The sequence below is a fragment of the Pavona decussata genome, unplaced genomic scaffold (genome assembly GCF_977016875.1).
Source record: "Pavona decussata unplaced genomic scaffold, jaPavDecu1.1 SCAFFOLD_602, whole genome shotgun sequence".
In the NCBI taxonomy this organism is placed as follows: Eukaryota; Metazoa; Cnidaria; class Anthozoa; order Scleractinia; family Agariciidae; genus Pavona; species Pavona decussata.
Window position 1 is genome coordinate 562,905 of NW_028145860.1, and position 24,483 is coordinate 587,387.

Sequence of the window (24,483 nt, forward strand, 5' to 3'; positions counted from 1 at the left end):
TAATTTAATTAATCGTTCAAAATCTGTTCTTAAGCACAAGTGGCAGTGGGCTGCAAGCAACCGGCGAACTACAGCGAAACCCCGTTTATACAACCACGTTCGGGCCGTGAAAATGTGGTCGTAATAACAGGGTCGGATAAAAGAGGTTGTAAAACTAAGGGAATGACTGGACTTTCATTTCGTTCGAGACAGAAATGTGAGGTGACAGTAAGGCGGGGTTCCACTGTATTTGAAATTTGCGTCGAAAAATCCAAAATAGCGTAGGTTAGGCAAAGGAAGCTTCCTAGGCTGCCTTCTACCTTCTGGGGAAAGCTCGATGGCTGAGGGGGATGGGGGGGGAGGAGGGTTGATTAACCGTTGTGTAAGCTAAATAGGTTCGTGTGGCAAGAAAGTCCACATATGTTTTGAACCGCTTTAGAGTGAAATAGGGGCCGGGGATTAACCTAGTTTAATGGCCTTAGCTCCCTCGAGTCTCCTGCAGCTCGGTGGTAGAGCATCCGAACTAGTAATCGGAAGGTCTTAGGTTCGGCTCCAGATAGGAGCACTCTGATTTTTTTTCCGAGTATGCTTGTGTCATTTACTGATTAATACACCATTCTCAATTCTGCTTCTTTAACTAAAAGTGGAAAAAAACTCTACAGATAGCTACGCTATAAAAGCATAATGTTTGGTCTTGAATGCAGCTTAGCGCAGAGCTCCAAGACCGTTACACCCGTCCAAAAGTTTTGAAAAGAACCCGAAGAATGTGAGGCATTTTAACGTAAGCAAAATATACGACATACTGACAAGGTCCTAAGAGGTCACCACAGAGCACTCCTGTTGTCATCTGGAACTGCCAGCTAGCCACGGTGAAGTTTGAGAGCCAAGAAATAGTAAGATGAATCCAGGGAACTTGAGCTTACTATGGTCAGAACATTAATTAAATTAGTAAGGCAAAATAAACGAATTGAATTGAATTGAATTGAAGATATACGTGACACTGTGGAGGAATTGGTCAGCTACATGCAAGACCTTGAGGCGTGGCGTATGACATTGGGCTCGTCTGAAACAGGTCGGGAACACGAACAGACAAATGTGGTGTGTAGACCACGATTTGTCCATATAGGCGAATTTCGTTCACTCTTGTATAATCAAAAATTAGTTCGGCACTCCTGAAAAAAAATTAAACCACCCAAGAGAAAAGAAAGATTGCTGAATTTCCTTTGATCATTGGCGAACACAGCCTCCTGCCTTCTGTACCCTTGCCAAGCAAACCAAGTTATCTCAAAGAAACATGAATAAAAGTTGATTATTAAGTTGATTATAGTTGATTGTCTCCGATTCCATAAGCGTCGGCCATTTTGAATAATTTTGGCGGGGTCGTCTATGACATGGGTAAGAGGACCAAGTTGTAAAGTTTGAAATTCCACGGGGAATTTCTCGGTTTTTTCCAAACACGCGCCCGGAACAATAAGATATTGATGGTTTGCGTGTGACGTCATGGCAGCCATGTTGGTGTACAGGAACAATAAGATTACTCTCCTTTGGGACTTAACTGCCATTTTTATGCAAGCTATATGAACAAATTTTCTTTTGTTTTAAACACCAACATGGTGGCAATGCAAACCACCCATAGATGACTCCCGAAAGAACGTAATCCTATTCTTTGCGACAGTCAACTGCATCTAACTTATTCAAAATAGCCAGCGCTCAACTGAGCAAAAATCCGAGAAAATTAGGAAGATTGGCTAGGTTCCCTGGGATGACTGCTAAAGTTCAAAGGTAAGTGTTTTTACTCAGCAAAGTTTCTTTACTTTTAGGCTAATGTTATGACAGCTTATTCAAAAAGAAGACGAAAACCGCGGCAACTTTTATTTACACCCAATTTTCAACGGTCGTTATCCATTTGTCGACAGACTCTTTTTAAAGTTTTAGATTAACTCACTCAACAACAGTTTTATTCATGACTTAAAATACTGGTCCACAATATCCCTTCGTTGAACCAAAAAACGTCCTACCAAGCCACATGCTCGGTAACCGTTGACAAAATATTTTAAAAGTTACCGAAATTCATCAGCTCTCAGTCGAGAGCACACTCGTTCCCAGTCCCTGTTGTAAAATCAGCATTAGGGCGCATGCAGAGTTTCGGGGAGTACAAGCAAAAAAGCGGGGGCGCTTCGCACAGAAACGTCTCACTTCCCACGGCTACCTCAACAAACATCAGATTTTCGACAGCCCATTGCGATCAAAGCGATCGACTAGGGACAAGAGACGAGTGTCTTAATTGACGGTGATCGACCATAGGGTGTGCTGATTGCAATAGACCCTTCTCCAAAATGGCGGCCGAAAATTCAAATAAGTTATAATCTAAAACGTATACCAGCACTAGAAAGAGCACTTTTACTTTAGTAACCCTGCAAAGTTTTAGGATATTAGGTGTTATGTCAGCTTGTAAGTTGAAATTTGAAAAATTTACAGACGTTTGTATTACTGAGGGTATACCCCCAGCAGTAATACAAACGTCTGTAAATTTGTCAAATTTCGTCTTACATTTTCTCAGCTGATATTACACCTAATATGCTGAAACTTTGCAAGGTTACTAAAGTAAAGGCACTCTTTCCAATGCTGGTATCCGTTTTTCATTCAGTTTAATTCTAACTCATTCAAATCTGTTGCCGCCATTTTGTAGAAGGGTCTATTAGCGAGGAAAATACACATTACTCAACGAAATGAAAGAAAAGTTATCTATTGACTGGTCATCGTTTAGCCGATTCCAATCGATATCAATAAATTACGATCGACCAAGAGAAAATAAGGGGACAGAGAGGGAAACCCCCAGTATAGCCCTTGGGATATGTGAATTTTTACTGAAGCTATTTTTAGATGTCGTGAAAACGGACGTCGTTTTTTCTAAGTCGTCCGCAAACGTATCTAGACGCCTGTGAATGCCAGTTAGGAAAGCCATACTGAATATTTAACAGCCGCCACGCCTAGCTCTGATGACTTCTTGTGACGCCAAACTGACTGTTTGACTGACTTAATAAATAAGGACGGTGCTTAATGACTGAGGGGAAAGCAGATCGTAGCTAGGGCTATTGAAATCCAAAAACAAAATTGGCGGTAACCACGCATTTTTAGAGATAATTAAGCAACAATTATTCTAAAAAACAGTAAAATACAAAGCAATGTATGGCGGTGTTTTTCCAAATTGAAGTTTTATTATCTCTGAAAAATGCATGGTTACCCCAAATTTTCTTTTTGGATACCAAGGGCACTTGCTAAGTTCTGCTTTCTCCGCAGTTTTAAACCGCGCAAAAATATCCTTGTATTAGTAGGGACCACCCATAGGAAACCCGAGTATCTCGAGATGCGCAGAATTTATGCGCAGTAACAAGAGTAGACACCTTCCTTAAGTGAAATTCACATATCCCAGCAAACACCACTAGTTTCCCTCTCTGTCCCCTTATTTTCTCTTGGATCGACCGATTACAAACAATCGATTTTAATCGATCAGTCAGGCTGAGCTGAATTAAGTTCCTGATTTGCATGCTTTTCTAAAGGCCGATTTACACGGCACAACTTTCGCTTACGACTGTCGCATGCGATTTCTAGAGCACGCGCTACTCGCGTCATGCAAAAAATCGCACACAACTCTCGTCACTCAACATTACCTATACATACGATTGTCGTAGGATTTTAAAACATGTTTTAAAATCCTACGACATTTTTTGTGATGTACACGACAGTCGTAAGTGAGTTGTAGGTTTGATTTACACGAAACAATTCGTGTCGTAGGCCTGTCGTAAGCTTGTCGCATGCGACAAAGTCGTACCGTGTAAATCGCCCTTAAGAGCTCCCAATCTCGTACCCAGACTCCTCAGGCTCTTTGGCCAGCGATTGGTCGCCACGAAAGACTTTTACCGCAGAAATTCCGAGGTAAGAAAATTCAAGTACCCCAGAGTCCAATCTCGTACCGAGAGTCCTCAGGCCTTTTGGTCAGCGGGTGATCGCCAGGAGAGACTGGAGAATTCGAAAAAAGTTATTTTTTGATTGGCTGCCCTGTAATGGCTTGCATTGTTTTACCGCAGAAATCCTACGGTAATAAAATTCCAGTACCCCAGAGTCTCTCCTGGCGACCAACCGCTGTCCAAAAAGCCTGAGGACCCTGGGTACGAGATTGAAGACCTCCCACCAATAGCAACGTTCTCACAAACACACACACACACACATCACTTTTCGTAAAATTACCTTTAATCTTTCGACCAAAGCTCGCTCCAGTAAAAAACATTCAATTCTAAACTATCATTTCAGGGAAAGAAACTAAAATCAGGTTTCAAGAAAGCAGATAAGATTTCTCCCTGTCGGCATCTCGCTTGATAAACCTGATCTGGTTTCTTTATGTAGTAGATTATCAAAATGATATTTTTCAGTACATTACAGACTCAACAAGTTATTTCATTTCTGGGTACTGGTCTCTAGCCAAGTACATCGGTTTTCAACACTTTCGCCTCGTAATCGTACATTAAAAGTCGGATGTATTCGGAATTCGTTCGTCATCGTTCGCCAGAGAACAATACCCAAAGCTACAGGATAACTCTTCGGCAAACTTAGAATCAGACACAAACCAACAAGAAGCTAACTCTACATAGTATAAAACAACGTCTAATGCCAAATAAAATAACTACATAAAAAAAAATCACTCTTGCTTCGTATTCTACGTTTTACAATCAAATATTTGCAATGTTCAGGCATTTCATTTAAGGTAAGCAAGCGTTGCTCCTCACTAAATTTTAAGTCTGTGCTTTGTCTTTCCAAGGGGGTTTCACATAAGACCAGTGTGAATTTAAGAAACAAAGTTAACACGAGCCGACCAAAAGCCTGAAAGTTTACCAATTACATGAAGTGTTAACGTGGAGTGGTTACAGGGCTGGATTTAAATTCCAGTGATACCTGGTTCAAGTCCTCTTTTGATGACTTGCTAAAGGTGCTTCGCGGTAGACAAGAGTTGAACTTTGCTTGTAAAATAACCAACTGGCCTGCATTCTGCTAATGTTACGTTCCATTTGAAACACTTCTTTCTAATGAAGTAATCTTTTCATTATCCTTCAAAGCCCTTTCATTCGGGGTGAGGATAATGAAATATTTATTTACATGCACCATAGACGAATCGTTGATCAAAGACATAAAACTCTTGTTCATACCAGCACAAAACAAAGATTTGCATGAAAGCTAATTCGAGTGTGTACTAGTCTCATGTGATTACCCCCTTTAAACAGAGACTCTCAGGTGAGCTGATCTGAGAGGTAACTAGGAACGTAACAGCTTTGGCAAACTAACAAGTAAAATAAAACCATTCATAATGACAAAATAATAATTAAAAACACACACATGCCTTCACCCTAGAAAAAGATCGATATTTTGGCAAAAAAAACCCCACTGATCCATAGTGTACTGCTGTAGAACAGTTCAAACAATAGTTAATTGAGGTACTGGTTATGAAACCTTGCTTTCACAACTAATTGTAGAGCAATTAATGTTGGAAGGTGCTGCGGCCGTGCACAATCCTTTGTTTTAACGTTCACATTACTGTTAAAAATCTTAACAAGAACGTTTTCTATTGGTCAGTTGCTCCAACCTATTTCAAGATTTATTGTGCCAACGCACGGTAAAGGCCAAAAATCCTAACAAAAACATATAACAAAGAAGTGTGTCAGGCTTCATAACCATTGCCTTTTATTAACTATGTTCAAACTCCTGTCTTTTTTTTGTTCTCTAAAGTGTTAAAACGCTGAGTAAGATTACACATTACGAATGTTAACACGCAGAAACTCGCACTCATACACGCGTGGATAACTGCCAGTAAACACGAAACATAGAAAACCTGTTTTGTATAAGCATAGAAAGATGACACTTAAAAAACCGACACAAGAAAATGTACGAGATAAATCCAAATTGTGACTGGAGTATAGGAGACCAAACGTTTTACGACTGCCAAAAACTGAAAGATAAGCTAACGTCTCGAGTGCGTCTTGAATTCCAAAATACTGTAGAGAAGAGAAAACATGAAGCACTGTCATGTCTCCTAATGCAAGTCTGAAAATGAATGCCCGATTTTGTTTTAGTGATACTGACGCTGTTACTAAGCGTGGCTACGAATGACCTTAATGTAAATGGATGCATCTTGAAAAAGTTGGGCTGTCTTAGGAGCGGATTCCTACTACCTTAAGCAAATTGAAAATTGATGATGGTTTTGCGAAAATTAATGTGATATTCGCTTTAGCTCAGGAGTACAACGTGCATTGGCAAAGATGCGTCCGTCATAATTTAAGCACAGTTTTGCCGGACCAAAAACTGCCATAGCAACTGTGATGCAATCGCTTTCAACAAGAATTTCCAGTAGAATAGGACCCTCGCCTGACCAATCTATCCTTCAGTTGTCAGCCAATCACTTCTAAATATAAAAGTGTCATCATCATCATCATCATCATCATTCTTCGGCCGCAAACGAGATAGAATTCACCACACCGCGCGAATTGATAAGTCGTGTTAACAACTATCGCAAAAAACGCATGCCTTTTCCACCTACTAATGTCTCCTATACGACCACTACTGGTAAAATTGGTTTCATTTGAGGACTAGGAATTACAAATTTGTATCTTTAGGTTTTCATCAGATTTCGAAACATTTTTATTGCAGAGGATGCTCCAGAAGAGAAGTGCCATCACTGAAAGATGCTTAAATTTGCCATTTCACATTTAAGAGTTCTTTTCTCTTTGATAAATCGGTCTCTTTTTTTTCACGTTTCCCTCTACTACTCAATCCCGAAATGATTTCGTGTATGAAAATGTCATTGAAACTTTCGTATTCGTCAAGACCAATAAATTACATTCTGTGAATGCTCCTGAAGAATAAGCCTTACCTGCAATTTAATTGGCTGGCTCACGCTATTAATGGAGACCTGTCACGCTAAGTTACGTGACTCATTACGCTACGTAACGAGACGACGTCTGACGTAACGCGTTCTTTTATACAACTTGTCACGTTCGCCAATTTGATTATTCTATTGAATATACACTCGAGAAAAAATGAAAGTTAACAAAAGTAGAAATGTCGCTAAGTGCAAGATTAGAACGTAAAGCCGAAACTGAAACGACACGTGAAATCCAAACGAAATCAAGCTGACTTAAATTTGTAATTTTTAGAAAGCCTCTTTGGTTGAATTGAAGACATGAAATCGTAACAGAAAGTTTTTTCAACGCAACATATTTGGCTCAAGTCCCCAAAAAGCGTGGCCAGCCCTAATTAGTTCAAATTATCACTCAAGTTTATATGCAGAATAGTATTAATATTGAAACCATAATTCATTGAACATCTGCAGCCATATAAATTCCACAGTGATAGATAATCCTCTATTAGATACAATCATTACGTTCTGCGAAAAAAAAAAATCCTTAATATGCAAGTTAAAAAGAAATGAAACATTAGTATTTACAACCACCGTAAAATCAGTCCGTAACCTTCGCAATTATCTTACAACTATACACAAGTTCAACTCAATAAATAACAGAGAACTCCTTTACCATGTATATATCCACGCCTATGACAATAAATGTTGGACACCATATTGGATTGCACCGAAGTTTTCCGATGAAGTCTCGAGCTTCTCGCTCGGAAAACCGTCGGAGAACTAGATGTCCGATACGCATCCAAGATGGCGTCCAATCAGTCGATGTGGCTCGGTTCCCGTTTACAAATAATTTACATTAAGGTAAGGGAGTGTGACTTTTGGTTTAAACACCGCAAGAAAAACCAAAGCCAAACAAGCGGTAATTCTGCAAGTCTACTTCTAAAATACCTTTTAAGAAACACTTATATACAACTAACTTTGCAAAATAGTTTGAGAAAACTTACTGAAATCCCAAAACAACTACCCCGTAAGGTTGACACATGAATACTCTTCCACCTTTGAATTCAGAACTTAATTACAGTTCTAAAGAGGCCTAGCACTTAGCATCTTAATAAGCAATCCAAAAATAATGGGCCCTTTGCAGCTAACGACCACATGGTACAAAATCCACCATGCTGGAAAGAGCAAGCTGTGCACTGGGACATACAAAACAAAGAATATTCAAGTTTGAGTGGAAGAAGTCGTTTTGTTTTGGATGTCCCAGTGCGTCAATAGCTCTCCGGGATGGTGGTTTCTGTGCCATCTGACCGTTAGCTGCAAAGGGCCCATACTACTGTTTATAGCTTTCTTCGGTACACAATGGTTAGGACTGGCAAAACGTTCTAACATTGTTGTAAAACATATTGCAATTGAACATTTGTTGTATAACAACATTGGACGCAGAGCTCAACATCGACTAGCATCACCCCAAAATTTGCCCAACAAAAAATGCTTAAGGTTCAAACCTTGTTAAACCACGTGCGCTCAAATATTTCTCCCCGACGGCAATAGATGTTGTACAACAATGTAAGAACGTTTAGCTGGAACTTTATCGTAAGTGTATCACTACAACCTCAGTGTCCAATTAATTGTGAAACTTGAAAACAGTTCTTCACAAAAAGGGCAATTTCTAAGTATATAGTAATGTTGCTGATGTAATATATCAAATACGGGAAGAGTTGTTTCATTCGATTTTCAAAGACCGATAAGTGTGGTTCATTTTTCCAACCAATTTTGAGGTGTTTGGAGATCGTATGAAACACTCTCTTGAGTGATTGATATAACTTCTCAAACCATTAATGATTCGTCGAAAAATTCAAAGCAAAAGTTCACCAAATTGATCACATGTACAAACCTGCTTCACGCTAGTGATTGCCTTTGTTTTCTCCCATAAATTGTTAATGAGTTTGAGAAGGACTTGACTAATACGCATCAGCTAATATCCAAACATGGACACTTGATATCAAACCTGACATGTTTTGCCATCGAACATTTGAAAATTGAAGCTTGTTATGCAAGTACGATAAGACGTTCATGCATTGGCATTCCCAAATGGAAACTGTCCTGAAGTGAATATCAGTAAATATATATCATGCTTTTTCTGCTCTAAATCAGAGCAGTGAAATGGCACCAAATTCAGGTCAGCTCAAAACAAAACTTACAAACCAAAAGAAATACTTCCAGGAAGCACACACGTGCATTAATGAAAAGGATATGTACACGTGACTCATTAACATCAAATCCGACTGACAGTGAATTTTGAATTGACTGTGCTTACACTTTTCATGGTCAACCTTTTCATTTACCAATTTTGTAGTTTTTCCAATTAACCTCATGTCCAAACTAGCTGACTTTTCTGATTGACCAAGCATTACAAGGTATGACATGTATTTTTATAAATACACTGATATAATAGAACTGGAATAATATATATCTGATGCTTCTCTAAAGACCTGAGCCTGCATATTTCTTGGTCATGTAGATAGTTGTTCCTACTGTTGTTGTAGACTGTATTGATATACTATGATATGAATATTATATAGATTATGATACACTTTAATAACCATACTTAAAGTACGTACCTACTAAAGCAGGTTAAATTGACTGCAGGCTCAAGATATGGGTTGGATTGTTCTTGGAGCTAGGATATCTCCAGAATGAATTACAAACAATGAATTGTGAAGATGGCAAAAAGCAGTGCGTTTTTTAGTATCAGTGCTGCACCTTACTTGCCAATCGTCCCACTGTGCATGATCTTTTGTCGGACCTCTCTGATCTTAAGCTGCAGAGCTGCCTTGGTAGGGAACAGGTCTCCATGCTGCTGCTGGAACACAGTCGTGACACTGTCAGATGGGAAATACCCATGATCCTGAAACAGCTGAATCACAACGCTGCGGCGTTGATCCACCGGCTTCTTGTGGGAGGAGAGGGTGGGGCTGTTGGGTTCTTGCTGTCGGAGATCACCTTTGTCATCCCTTTCCCCTTCCTTCAGACCACCTTGCTCAAGAGCGGCCACCTCTGCTAGTGCTTCAAGACTTGGCATACTGCTCGCTCTGAGTCCCACAGCATGGCATCCTTCAACTGATGAACCAGAGGCAGCCTTCTCAAGAGAGGGATTTGCCATCTGTGACATGCTGCTGTCAGCAACGTTTAGTATGCCTCCTGCCACATGACCACGCCTAGTGTTTGGTGCCCTGTGCTGGCCTTCTCGACCCTGCCGTTGGTGGGGAGTGTATTCAGGAAGTTCTGCAAATTGCCTCTCAAAGTTCACCTCTGACAGGACTCTATGGAATGCAACAAGAGGTTCCTTAAGCCTTCCACTTGGCAAGGATGAAATGAAATAAAACACTTCATGGATCTCCAATTAAGGATGAACACAAACATTCTGCCCATATTGGGACAGTCCAAGAAACTTGGGTTTCCTGGATGGTGCCTATTGCTGCGCGGTTTATGACCATGTGGGAGAAGCCCATCATAACAAGAGCTGTAGGAATTCAAAGAGAAATTGAGACAAACTGACCTTGCACAGTCACACTCCATCATACATTGTTATGAATTTTAAAGCTTTTTAGAATTATTGTAGCTTAATTATCTCAGAACAATGTTTGGTTACCCCCAATTTTCCTTTTGGATTCGAATAACCCTTACATCTGCTTTTCCCACAAACTTGGAGCCATAAACTGCGCAAAACTACTTCAATCTGTATTAGGAGGCATCATCCTCAAGACCGCAATAAGTGATTAACTAACTGACGTTTTAATCACGACTTCTGCTGAGTATTTCAGACCACAAGATCACATCTCAAGTAAGAGCTGAAGCTTTTGTAATTTATAACAAACTGCAAAGTGCATTAAAATAAGGTAGGAGGTCCAGGCCCCCTTGAACTTGTGGCCTGCTTTAGCAAGTTGCCTCATGAATGTAGCATTACCATTCAGGCCTTCCCTTTGTTATAATTTCACTACTGGTTTAACTGTTAAAAACAAAAGAAAGCAAAAATGCTTACTCTTCCATTCCATCGGCAATAAATCTCTTGAGGATGGATTTGGAGTTCACTTGTCCCTTTGAGTCATTATTTGCATTAGAAGCCATATTTTGGGCTGCCTGTGCATCCACAGGGAGGGCAGTCTGATCGTTTGGCGGATGAGCTGGTGTACCTTCACTTTTCATGGGATAAGTGCTTGGAATCCCTGTGTGACTTGCATTTCTAGGAGGTACAGCACTTGCCGCTATCTTGTCTGTATTTGAATGAGGTTTCCCAAGAAAATTTGCCCCTTTAGGTGATAGTGGAGTAGTGTTTAGCGCAGGTGGTCTTGGTGATAGCGGTGGCTTTGGTGACAAATGAGCTGGTCTTGATGAAGGTCCTTGCTTTGGCTTTGTTGGGCTTTGCAGAAGTGACGACACATTGTTTTGATTGGCACTTAATGCAATGGGGCTTGCATTGAAGTACCCTACACCTCCATGTGAGGGAAATCCTTGCTTTACATCGGCAACCACCAAGCCTGAAAGAGGTGCCGGCTTTTTTGCCAACAGCTTCCGTGCTCCTGTGATCTCCCCGTTGTTCAGTCCACTGGCAGAAGTCGCCATCAATGGAGGGGATAGCAGTGGTGTAATTGGTTTGAGCTGCACCCCCTTAGCACCTGGTGAAAGAGCATGAGCACTCTTCACAGATGGTTGAAATAGAGCCTGAGTGGTGTGTGCCGCAACCGAAACTGTCAACGGCGTTAAGGAAGTAGGCACTGGTGCTGTTGGCCAGGGCATTTGACTAACAACTGGAACAGTGTTAGATGAGCTGGTCGTAGTCGTAATTTGTCTACTTGGCACGGTTCCAGCATTTGATAGGGCACCCTCCCTTTGATTTTGAAATGTGATTGATGACACTGGGCGGCTTTCTGCAACTTTTATGTCATGGTTTGTGCTCACCATAAGGCCACCATGACCACTGCCCTTAAATGGAGAACTGACAGATTTCACTTGAAATGCCAAACCTGGATTACTTGTCAAGCTGCTTGTTGAAGATATATTCACTCCAGAAGACAATCTGTTACTGTGGCCTGGAAACAATGTTGGTTGTGAAAACGATGAATCTGCAGAGCTTCCAACAATTTTAGAACCACTCTCAGAAGAAATTTGTGGAAATTTTGAAGTTGTACTACTGGAGGAAGGCTGGCTTGGTCTAAATACTGATCCTGTTGGCTGGAAATACCCACTAACAGTGAGTCCAGGGGAGTGGCTCTTTGTCGTTGGCAATTTTGGCCGGACAAACTGACCACTCAGTGACGCCATACCTTCACTTTTGTTGGAGTGTGGTAACCCTTTGGGTTCCCTGAAACCAAAGTCAACCATTTTGGAACCAGCCTTGGACAAACCAGTGTCTGAAAGTCTATGAGAGTGGCCCTTCCCAATCATTTGCTCATAAATGTTAGGAGTTACTGCTCTCTTGGCAGGAAATGTGATAGGAGAATACCTAATCTTGCCAATGTCAGGTGTTTGACTGCGTCTAGCCGCAAAGGGAACAGGAGAGAACTTCTGCTGTGGAAACACCCTGTTTGTAAGCTCCTCTTCGTCAGAGTCATCAGATTCTTTGTCATTTACATCAATGTTTTCGTTGCACATCAACTCCTCCGAGCCAATGTCATCATCTTCTGATTCACTCATTGTGTCTTTTGTTCCAGGCTCTTCAAAAGTAATGTGTTTGTCCTCAGGTACTACAGGTCTTGGGGATGACACAGATTCACTATCAAGCTCTGAACACATCTGAAATCAAACACGAGGGTAACAATAATTATCAGGCTGCTGTGAATTAGATGATGTGATGTCACAAATTATTGTAGAACAAGAAGTTCTGAAATGCTTAACATACTTCACTTTAGAACAGCAAGTGGCCAAAGGACATTTTATTATAGATCAGTCTATGGAATTCTTTATCAAATGATCTTAAACTTTGTGAATCTGTTAACGTGTTTAAACTGCCGCCTTACGCCTCGCCTCTTAAAGGGGAAGTATCACGGAAATTTGATGTCATTTCAAAACCGAAAAATGTTTGTCTGACAAAATAAACAAAAAATAATTGTCTAGTTTTGCTATAAATTATCACCCCAGTGTAATAAAACTGTCGATTAGTGCCCGTGGCCAGAGACAGAGTAGGTTGGAATGGATTGAAACTTGGAAAATGTTAGGTTAATGTTATTCAACTTGTTTTCATATTTTTGTTTCCAAAATGCGCTAGAACAGAGTACGAGTTGTTCCTGTCAAGAATTGAGTTGATTTCTCTCCTCTCGTTGTTCTAGAATTATTTTGTAGCATTTAGTGAAGGTCTTATCTCACCATTTTTGACAAAAGAGGTCAAAAACCCGATGATACTTCCCCTTTAAGTAACTTTTGCACTTCCGCTTGTATATGTATATATGTATATGTAATTTTAGCACCAGTTTGTGAAGGCACAAAGATCTTGTCAATACCAAATTAGACTATCAAGAGCACTGTTTCGCTACTCAGGTGAAAAACTGGGTACTGCTGATCTTTTAGGGGTGGGGGAGGGGGACCCTGCAATGGACAGTTGAGGGGTGGGGTTGGGGTGTGTTTTAATGTTCAAGGGGTGGGTCAGCTGTGTAACCTAGTTGGGGAGTTTGTGTCACCTGCCCAAGTGTTGGGTGTAACTGTATTTATTCCAGGGTAAACTTAATTGAATGGCTTTTATTTGTTATGTAGTATCTTGCTAACTGCTTCTATCTTAAGTTTGGAATTGCACTTATTTAGGGTTTTAACTAAACTGGCTTTCGTTATGAAGTATCTGTAATTGTATTTATTTTGTAATGTAGCAGTACATATTGTAATATCGACTTGTTTTCTGCACCTGACCACCTGTGCCATATAAGCCCCTGGCTTCGACATCTCACTGTAATCTCTAGTCTGTGCCACATTAAAGAGTTATTATTATTATTATTATTATTATTATTATTATTATTATTATTATTATTATTATTATTATTGTGAATCTGTCAATATTAAGTATTAAATAATAATTGAAGGTCCGAGGGCATAACCGCCTTATGTCGAATTTTAGCGCGGCTTTCGATTTCGCACGGATTTGTCCGAATTTTGGCTCTCCCTGGCTTGGAAAACATTTCGCGGTTTTACAATCGTGGACAAAACTCCTTGAGAAAACCAAACACGAACAGAACAAAAACCACTTGCTTACTTCTCCCTCCCACCCCCTCCCCCTATGCAATGAGAACCGAACACAGACAGCCAAAAAACCACTCACTTACTGTTTCTCCCTTCATAATTCTACAACTGTTACTTCTCCCTTCCCCCCTCCCCCTTATGCAATGTTGATGTGGAAAGTGATGCTTGCCAGGAAACTGTTCGTGACCCAAAAGACAACATTGAGTCAGGGGGAGGGGGAGGGGGAGGGGTATTTGGTAGTTTGCTTGTCTACAAGTGAACGCGCTTGGAAAGCAAATTTTTTATAGGTTTTGTCCACGTCAGACTCGTTTTCCAAATTATCGGTAGGCTAAAAGTTTCCACTGTCCACGAGCCGTGTTTAGTCGCACCAGTTGTTGTTTCTATAAGTAACGTTTGAGATGATATCATGGTTTGCTTTTGCGGGTTGTAACAAGCCCAAAATAGATGAAGGCAGTCGGGATAAACAACTTGCGTATCGTACTGGCTAGTTGGTTTCGCTTTTGTTTGGTGAAGTTTGTAAACGCACCGACATCTATGGATCTCTTGAAAGGTTATGAAATTGAGGAATGCAGTTCACAGGAACTGGCGGAAATGTTGTCCAAAGAATCCTTCCTTGGTAGTGATGACTGTGCCGTGATGAATTTTTCAATTCGATTATCAAATCCCGCGGGAGCATCAGAGACAAATCCCGCCATGTGCAAGGTGTTTTGCAAGCCTTAGTTGTGGTTTGCCAGGCTTGAAATTCGGTATGTAACGATTAACTTGACAATTTCAAGGCAATGATTCAATAAAAGTACGATTAACATAGATTTTCAACGGTTAACACCGACTGCCCGTAAAAAAGAATAGATAGTCTTTACCTTTTAATAGAACTGCCGTTAATCGTTGTTAATCGTTGTTAATCGTTGAAATGGCTACATGTCTTCCTGTTAATCGTGTAGAATGCTAGTATTTTGCGTTATGAAGAGTGATATGTCGACAAACGGGACAAAGCTGGATTTTACGCCAGGAAATGGACACATTTTCTCTTGGAGGATGTAACTGTTTACATTTCGGACATTCCTGTCACGTACGTAGTAGTTTGTAACAGAATCAAATAAAAGCGTGACAGCATTCCTTTCGTTCCTCCCGCGAACAACACCGCTTTCGTGTGCCGTGTTTCAAAGACAACGAGTGTATATTGAATACAAGTATTTAATCCTCAGTGCATTGTCCTTTTGGTCATCCAGTGTCTATAATGTTACCGATATATCTTTACAAGATGGTAAAATTTCTCAATAGCATTAATACGAAACACAAAGCGGCGTGAAAAAATGCTGGACAATGGTTTTCAATCCCATTGCAGTTGACATGCAAAAGTTTGCACAAATCCGAGCTACATCGAAAAACGGGCTGAAATTCGACATAAGGCGGTTATGCTCCCAGCCCTTCAATTATTATATCTCTCAGTTAGTGCGCACGGTATGATTGGTCAATTTTGCAGGCCGTGTTTGACTGCATGGCCCACTAAACTTCAACTAGTTTCCTTTCCTGCATGCCCGATTAACCTCAGAGATATATAATTAATATCAACCTTGTTTTCTCAGTCTGTTCTGTAAGTTACAGATCCTCATTTTCCCTCATTGATTTATGGTCCACACGCTTCACACTTGGGCCATAAATCAATGGGGAAAAACTCAGTCCGTAACTTACAGTACGGACCTCGAACTCAGTTAGTAAGTGGTATGTATAAAATCTCACTCACCTGCGCAAGTTCAAAGAGTGAGTGCTGAGTTGGTGGTGGAGGCTGTGGTGTAAAAGGCCGATGGACATCCTTTAAACAGGATTCATCCTGGTGAGCTGGAGTGCTCTGTGAGCGCTTGCTTCTAAGCCTTGGTCTAGCCTCTGTGGTGTCTTCACAGTCATTATCAAACACACTCTGCAAAAAGGACACCCACAAAGCAGGCTTAGCTTGATTGACATTGACATTGATTGATTAGCTTACATCTATAGTCACAAATTTGAAAAAAATGAACATGCAGGGGGGCCTACTTCCAATTAAATTTAAATCAGTTGAGTTTTAACTGATTGATTATTTTAAAGTGCTACTGTGATCAAATTTTCACCTCTTGAATTTTAAGTTTTATCACATAGAATTCTAGGAAAGATTAAAAACGCCATTTACCGTTTCTTAATATCTGCATTGGTTCCGGAGATATTTAACTTTGAAATATGTGTAAAATATGTAAATGAGAGGACTGATGACGTCATACTATTAACTCAATATAACATCAAGCATATAAATAGAGCTATCTCGGTCAATTTACAGCAGAGACCATTGAAACCTGGCAGGCTAATAGTTCTGAAGGCAATACACCTACAGCTATAAAAAATTCGGTTCCCATGGCAACTCACTCTTTTCCAGTCCCCTTTCAATATTTTAGTGATTTTCAGCTTGAAAAACATTTAACAAGGCTACGAACTTGACCTAACATATTTATACGCTTGCTGGATCATGCAGATGGGGCACCATTGGCAAATATCAAAACAGAACGCCAACGGTGGCCAGCAAAGCCTTAAGTATCAGGGAGGACTGGAACCCAGTATGTTGCTATGGTAACAAAATTGATAAGCTCATATTGTGGAGCGCACCTAGAACAATGTCACTGCCAAGAATCAAACATTTCTGATACAAATTGGCTGAGATATCTTTTTTCATAATATTTGATTAAAATTCGGTTGATATTAGGACGTCATCACTTGGCTAATTTGCATATTTTAAAAACTTGAATATCTCTGGAACAAAAAGAGATATTTAAAAATAGTAAACAGCATTCTTATCGTACAAACTACTTGTTTATGTTTTAAAATGGCTTAGATTTGAAAGACGCGAATTTCGTCATAGTAGCACTTTAAAGTAACAAGTGAGTGTCTAAAGGATGTCTTACAACACCCTTCTTGCTAACACTTTGACACCACATCTGTTATCAAAATGCATATTTTCTAGATACTACGTATACCCTTAATTCAATAATCACTTCATATCTATTTAGTATATTTAACTGTGTCACTGGACACTTACAATCCTGGCCATATGAGTTAGGGACACTTGGCTCTTTTTGGAAAGTTTTTACACTAAACTTTACCTCAACAGAATCAACATCTTTGCTGTATGTCGCTGATTGATGTAATCCCCCCCCCCCCCCGCCCCCTATTCAATGTTGAGCATTAACACATGGATATCACATGCATAGATTCGTCTTTGTTCATCAACTTTGTAAGGGGGGAGTGGGGGGGGGGGGGGATATAACCATGTCTACATCTGCTGCACCAAGGCCTCCGTACGGATCATTTTGGCCAAATCAGCAGCTAATTTCTCCTTACTAAATCCCTACCTGATCAAACAAGTAGGTCATGAGAATATAAGAATTGATCATCTCAATTTTTGAAAAACTATAACTTACTGTTATTCGAATCTTAACCTTTGGAGCTAATATACATTGTATGTGTTACTGGCAAGCACGGTAGGAAAGTGCACAGAGCTAAACAGAAACCTTTATCTGCTTACTTCTTGCTCATCACCGCCAACTGCAACATCACCGTGAAACTCGGTGCCATCTCCTGAAGGCAAAAAAGGAAAAGACACAAAATTATTAATGTAATATAATAAAATAATTAATATACATAATTATTATGTGGTCAGTGTGACTACTAATATTTTAACATTGCTGTGTAATTGTCCGTTACAAAGTTCATAAAGAGACTGGGCCATAGTTTACACATTGTTCAAACAGTAAATGGAATTTAAATGGTAAAAGTTGCTGTGGGGTGCTAAGGATTACTGGTAATCAATACCTTGAATACCAAACTATGTTTGTGACTTGGGTGAACTTCCTTTCAAACATAAATATGGCATGGGAGTGAGATGGCCATGGGAAAAATGGAAACCAAACATGGCAGAACTTAGAAGTCAGCCTTGTTTTGGACGAAAGAATTTATGTTCAAACCAAGAATGATTTCCTTACAGGTGCTGGATTTTCAATGTGATATTATCTGCTGGATGTTTCTACATTATTTATGGAAAGGAAATTCCCAAAACAAGGAGGAGTTTTTTCAAACTATGATGAATTTTGAAAGCAATAATTTTGGAAACTTTTTTTTTCACAACAGCCTGCAGATGCAAATTGATAAGTGACCTACCAATGGAATCTGCAGACTCAGCTCTGTCAGATCCTTTCCTTGGAGATTTTTTTCTGTCTTTTGTGCACCACTTCCAGTGTGGATACGCTCTGAAGTGGGCTTCTTTGACCTAGAATGAAAAAAATAGCAGTAAATATATTAGTAAGTAAGAATACCATTAAAACCTGCCATAAAAAAGTTACACACTGGGGACAAGGAAGCTTGCATTTTGGGAAAGAAAGCTGGGAGGCAAGCACATTAATAGCAGGAATGCAAGAGCTGGCTAGCTACAGACAAATTTCATCTGGTGAAAGAAAACTTGTAACTGTCTGAAATTTCACTAGAAGTACCGAGACTTGAGTACCACAGTAATCGGCATGTTTCAAAAATCCTTGAAACAGAACTGTACATTAATGAACAACATGGCTACTGGAGTCCATACCTGAGCTGCGAGGTCTTGATATTTCTGTTTGTCTTTTGGCCCTAAGTTGTACCACCATTCGCCCAGTATCTTGCTTACTGTCCTGTTGTCTTGATGGGGATGTTTTTGATGAACAAGGGCTCTGTGACGCTTACTAAAGATCATGAAGGCATTCATTGGACGGCGGATGTGTTCCATCTCTTGCCTGGCCTGGTAACAGGATGCCTTCAATGAGACAAAAACTGGAAATTTAAGTTGACGCATTCCTTGATGTGAATCAGACTTGACCTCATCAAATAATTACTCTGACTTAATTATTAAAGTGAGTAGGTATATTCATGTATCAATAATTGTATTGATTTAATTTATTCACAGGTTTTTATTAGACGCCAGGAACCGGGTACTGGCATCCAATTACTATGAACAAGGTAACGATTTGAAGCCTGGAGTCTAAACAAGACAAATTTATGAAAGGTGCCTGTGTGTTCACTATGCACATTCAAAGAACATTATGTAACTTAGCTAAAATTTTTGCAAAAGGTGTGACAAGAAATTAGGAAAGGTTTGGACATATAAACCTTAACCAGAGCTAAGCCACTACCCCAAAAGAAGGGGGGGGAAAACAAATATTGTCAGTGACGAGAAAGAGAAAACTTGTGTACATAGAGAGCAAACAGGGCTCCTGGTTCGAACAACCTTCAACTTCACAGATGGGAGAAGAATTGAGAGGGGCAAAACACAACACACTGGTTTCCTTTAGTTTTTCCCATTGCAGACTATAATACATGCGCACAGTAAAACAGGGAGAACATGACCATTACTCCTTTCCGTGAAGTTTAATAGATTCTTTTGTCACAAGTCTCTGTCGGGATTTCCAATGTTGTCTTCCACTGGTCGGCAGTGTAACCTCGTTGACAACTACTGTGATGGGGTGCAAAAACTGTGCAAATCTTTGGAGACCAAAAATTCAGGTTTTGTTTTTGCAAGTGTTCTCTCAATTCAAATGAATTAATAGGGTATCTAGATTTACCAGATTTTAAAGAAATTTGACCAAAACTTTCGTCACACATTGTGGCAGGCTTGTGCGAAATTCAAAATAGCTTTCTTGCAGTGCCCCAGCATGTGAAACTCATTAAAAAATATTCCATTGTCAAACTTGACAATTGATTTTCTCAGGAACCAATGGGAATATCAAAAAAGCCTGACACAATTTGTCAGCCCATTATCTCCTGAGTGATTTGCATTAATGTGAGGGCTGGTAGTTCAGTTAAAGCACACAATGTCAGTTTTACGTTTCCGAGCTTGTGCTTAGAATACTTACCAAAGGAAAAGAGTTTTAAAGTAGTAGTATTTTCAAATTGTACAGTTTATAATCTTTACAATGATATACGTTATTATAAGAAATTAACGCTTGTGAAATTAATGTGACTTTAATTAATGCGAATTGAAGGAAAAATTACTTCCCAATAAAGGAAATTAATTTGAAGAAAGGTGTAATAAATTTCAAACTGAGGGAAATTAATGTGATTAACACAAGGTGCCAGATTTACCGAGGAAGTTATTTCAGTGAAGCCAAAAATATCCCCACAAATTCAAGAAGGCTTTGAAATTTACCAATGGCCATTGTTGTTGGATGGAGCAATTCAAGAAATCTTGAATTTTAAAAAAGAAAACAGAGGAGGTCTTATTTTCTATGGAGAAAGATTATGTTAATGATTCAAAATCTATTTTGGGTGAAATCCAAGGGGCAGATGTGAGATGTTGAGATTTCTTCCTCTGAGAGCAAGCATGAACCATAAATATTGGAAACGATTTGCCTAGCAAAATTTGTGAAAGATTCAAATAAAGTATGCGGAAAAAGAAAAGCTATTGTTTTCTAGGTGTGAAGAATGTCTGGATATATTAATTGGATCCAGAATTTGGGATTAAAATGAAGGAAATTAAGGTCGCGGAAATGAACTTTACACTTACATGTAACTCACAGCGCAGAAATGAATGCTCACAAAAATTAATGTGACTTAAATTAAAGTGAATTTTTACAATTCGTGTTAGTTTAATGGAACATTAATTTCCTATAATAAGGTATAGTTTTTTAGGATTTCTGTAAAAACAGAAGCATACAAATTTTTCTCTGAGGAACTCCTGCAAAGGTTTTGAATAACTTTAGTCAGCACTTACCTATAAATACTAATTTTCTTAGAACTTTCAACTATAGCTTGAAGAACAAAATCAAAAAGCCAATTTACACACTGTGTTCCCGGCCCAATTTGTCACGCTGACACTCTCGAGGAAACCAGCACATCAATCAAAATTTAAAATAATTGAAATCGGATGTTCGATGCTGTTGGCCCAACAAAAAAAAACTAAATCGTGCCGACAAATCATAGCATGTAAACCAGGCTAGACTCCACTCCAATCAGAGCTCAAAAAAACTCCTTAATACCAGGATGCTTAGAATTCATTTATTACAACTAAAGGTTAGAAAACCAGATTTCTTACCTGTACTTTGGGAGCGGGTTTTCCATCATCTTGACTACTAACAGAGGCAGACCGACTTCTTTTCCTTGTGTTTGGTCCTGTCACAGTTGGCGCTCTGGAAACCTCATTTTTCTTTTCTTCAGAACCACTATTAACACCTTCAACTGTGGCAACTGGCATATCACCAACACTTTCAGCAGTTCCCACATCATTTGGTTGGTTAGCGACATTTTTTTGTCTGTCGTGTGATGTGGGTCCAACAACAAAAGAGTCTCGCTGAGTTAAATCATTTGCTGGAACAGTGATCAGCTGTGGTACCAAACACTGCCATGGGTACACGCATATCTGGACAGTGTTGACCTGCACTGGAGGAAGTTGCACAACTGGGATCAATTCTGTTGCATTGGCATCTTGCCCTCCGCCTTTACTTTTTGCACACAAATTCTGACCCTTTGCCTGCTGTAGGCTATCCTGCTCTTTCGATTCAGCATTACCCTTGGTAGCTTCTGAACTGAAGGTTGGCTGTTTATCACGATCATCGCCGCCATCAGCGGATTTCTCATGATCCTGGCCTTTCTTGTTAGCATCTTGAGAAAAGGGCACAAACGTACTGTTTGAAGTTAGCGGCAGAGGTTGGGCGGGTATCGGAGAGTACATTACTCTTCCCGCTTTGTCTCTTGGGGGCGTGATGGCAGATGGTGCAGGTAGTGAAACAGCGCCAAATGTCGGCTTTGCTGAAATGGCAGGTGGGGTGCAAGGTATGGGAGAAAATGAACGGCACGAGCCAGCAGGGGGCGAGATGGGAGAGAAAGTTCTTTTTGTTGGCGTGATGGGTGATAGCAAAGGCAACGGTGACATCAAAGAAGATGCATTACTGGCACGACTTCCTGACTCATCACGGCAGAGAATACCAGAATCTGGGCTGACTGCGTTTGATAGTGACATTCCATTTGGGAAGAAAGGCGAGAGGAGCTCTGCACTCGATGATCTCCCGGAGCGTGGAGTTGCTGCCGCCCATGTTCTAACTGGCGTAAGGGAACAATGTTGGCCTGGGGTTGTACTGCGATTAGCATAACAACTGTATGGTGATGGAGAAGGACACTGCCCAGGTGAAATGGGTAAAGGTGTAGCAGGGTTAGAAAATGGTGTAGCACATCTTGAATTACTCAGACTGACGAGTGAGAAGGCAGCTTCAGCTTCTTTATCATTCAGGTCGTTATGGTTACCTGTTACCTTGCTTGAAACTTCTCCTTCTACACTTCCTTCACTTTCATTCCCAGATTCCCAAGTGAGTTCCTTACCATGCAATTTGCCTTTTTTCTGGCCCGGGATACCGACACCTTTTGTTAGCGACTTGCCCTTCAACGACAGGTGCCGAGAGCAATATCCACGCCGTTGTGACTCCTTGTTACATCCTTCCCTAGAGCATAACCGTCTCCATTGTTTACCATTAAATTTTTTGCGTACTCCATTTTCCATCTGAACAATGTCTCCCTTCTTGTATTTTTGTTGTGTCGGGGTGGGTGTACGAGAGACTATGTTTTCTACTCGGCTCACACTTGCGGGTCTTTTTTGAGTCCTCCTGTTTGCTTTACCATATGAACTCGCACCTTCAATTTCCTCATCGGATATTGCACTATCGGTGTTCTCATCCTCAAGAAAGCTATCTGTTTTATTGTTGGTCCCTTCTAGAAAAGCAAGGTGCCTAGCAACGGACGAATTGTCCCTCTTCGTTGAGAAGCTATCACTGCTGAACAAACTATTTGCGTTTAAAACATCACATCCGCTTGCGATTTTTTTCGCAGAATGGCCCTCATCAACGCTTTTCTTTCTCTTCTGCGGTGATTTTGCTTTAATGAACTCTGAACTTTGTTCGCTGGAAACAGCTGGCGTTGCACATTTCGGAGGAACAAAAGCATCACTGATGAAGTTTCCGTTCGAGTTCCATCTTTCTTCTTTCGAATTGAAATTTACCCGATCTGATTCATCTTCGATTTCTTTCGACAGATTTCTTTTTGCTGTAGCTCTCGACAATTGATTATTTACCTTCAAGACGTCTTCATTACCACATTGAGCCATCTCTTTATCCTCCATGACAAATCCATGTTCATTCGATTTTCGTGCTGGGATTCCACGTCGTACCTTTCCTTTTCGGTTCATATTTTCTGAAGGAAAAAAACATTTTCCAATGTTAAAAATCGGAAAAGTGGATGACAAGACACGCATATAAAATGGCTTTGGTATACAGGAAAGCCCATTTATTCCATGAATATACATTTGTTGTTCCGAAGTTGCCACTGATCGTCAAATTATTTTCCGGGATAAAAATTAATTCGTGTCAACAGCAACATCTACCACAAATTATAAGCTCAAAATCTAAAACAGAATATATCTATTTTGTCAATACTTAGAAATGTGGCTATAGTTATAATAAATTCAAGAAACTAAACCGTCAAACACAACACGATATCATCACTATTCATACTACACCAGTTGAAAATAATTGTAAGAAATAAAGAACGTACGGCTTTCGCTCGCAGATGCAAAAACCGATTTCGGTGAAGTTTCGCAAGAGGAACAGGCAAATTCGCTCCAATGCCAAACGATCTGTGGACAAGAAAAATCTACAGCAAAGCTACTACATCTAGCAAAACAAGGTCGTCACCGGATACATCTGAATATTGCATAAAACATGAATATTCGAAATCACAAATAGGACCGCTTGCAGATGTAAAACGAATGGAGTTTCGAAACTGAAAGCTGTCGATTCGATGATTTCAGGGCAAATTTAAAAGTACTGTCGCTAAGAATTAGGTCCTCGACAAATTTCGATGAATTTAAAACCAAAATGAACGTGAAACACAGACACAATCTTCAACACAAGACATACGGCTGTCGCGGTGTATGTTACAAAAAAAATTATGGAACCAGCTGACAGAGTTCTTGAAGAAGCAGCTTTGAAACAATTTCTCATCGGGGGCGAATTTGCGATGAAAATCGATCGAATCTTCGATCTAACCTCTTGTGAAGCTGTTGTTTCGTTCATAGAGTGATGTGTTGGTGAGTTTCGCTACGGTTCGCTAATACAATAGACGTGCTCGTGAATGGAACAAAAAATTTCCTACGATAAGCCCAGGCATGTCCAGTTGAACGAGTAGTAAAAATATCCATATTTACCTTCAAAGTTCAGGATTTCGCCCGAATACCTGTAAAATAAAAACATGACAATGTTAGTTCATCAGGGAAATCAAGTGCTAAGTCTAACAATGCTACGATTTGGATACGCGAAATGACAGACAGCAAAAAAGTTTACGTG

At 40.0% G+C, this 24,483-nt stretch overlaps 1 protein-coding gene across 4 annotated transcripts in view; it reads right to left on the reverse strand.

Moving 5' to 3' along the window:
* Positions 1-4,208: 4,208 nt before the first annotated feature.
* Positions 4,209-24,483, reverse strand: part of LOC146449204 (uncharacterized) — a 42,092-nt gene continuing 21,817 nt past the window's right edge. For all 4 annotated transcript variants that reach the window (XM_085101474.1, XM_085101475.1, XM_085101473.1 and 1 more), the window contains 8 exons: positions 24,345-24,373; positions 21,189-23,332; positions 18,711-18,914; positions 18,290-18,398; positions 17,658-17,710; positions 15,855-16,028; positions 10,929-12,679; positions 4,209-10,209 (listed from right to left, as the gene is read on the reverse strand). In XM_085101474.1, coding sequence (XP_084957600.1) covers positions 9,651-10,209; positions 10,929-12,679; positions 15,855-16,028; positions 17,658-17,710; positions 18,290-18,398; positions 18,711-18,914; positions 21,189-23,332; positions 24,345-24,373 — 5,023 coding nt within the window. In that variant the 3' untranslated portion in view covers positions 4,209-9,650. The remainder of the gene's footprint in view (positions 10,210-10,928; positions 12,680-15,854; positions 16,029-17,657; positions 17,711-18,289; positions 18,399-18,710; positions 18,915-21,188; positions 23,333-24,344; positions 24,374-24,483) is intronic.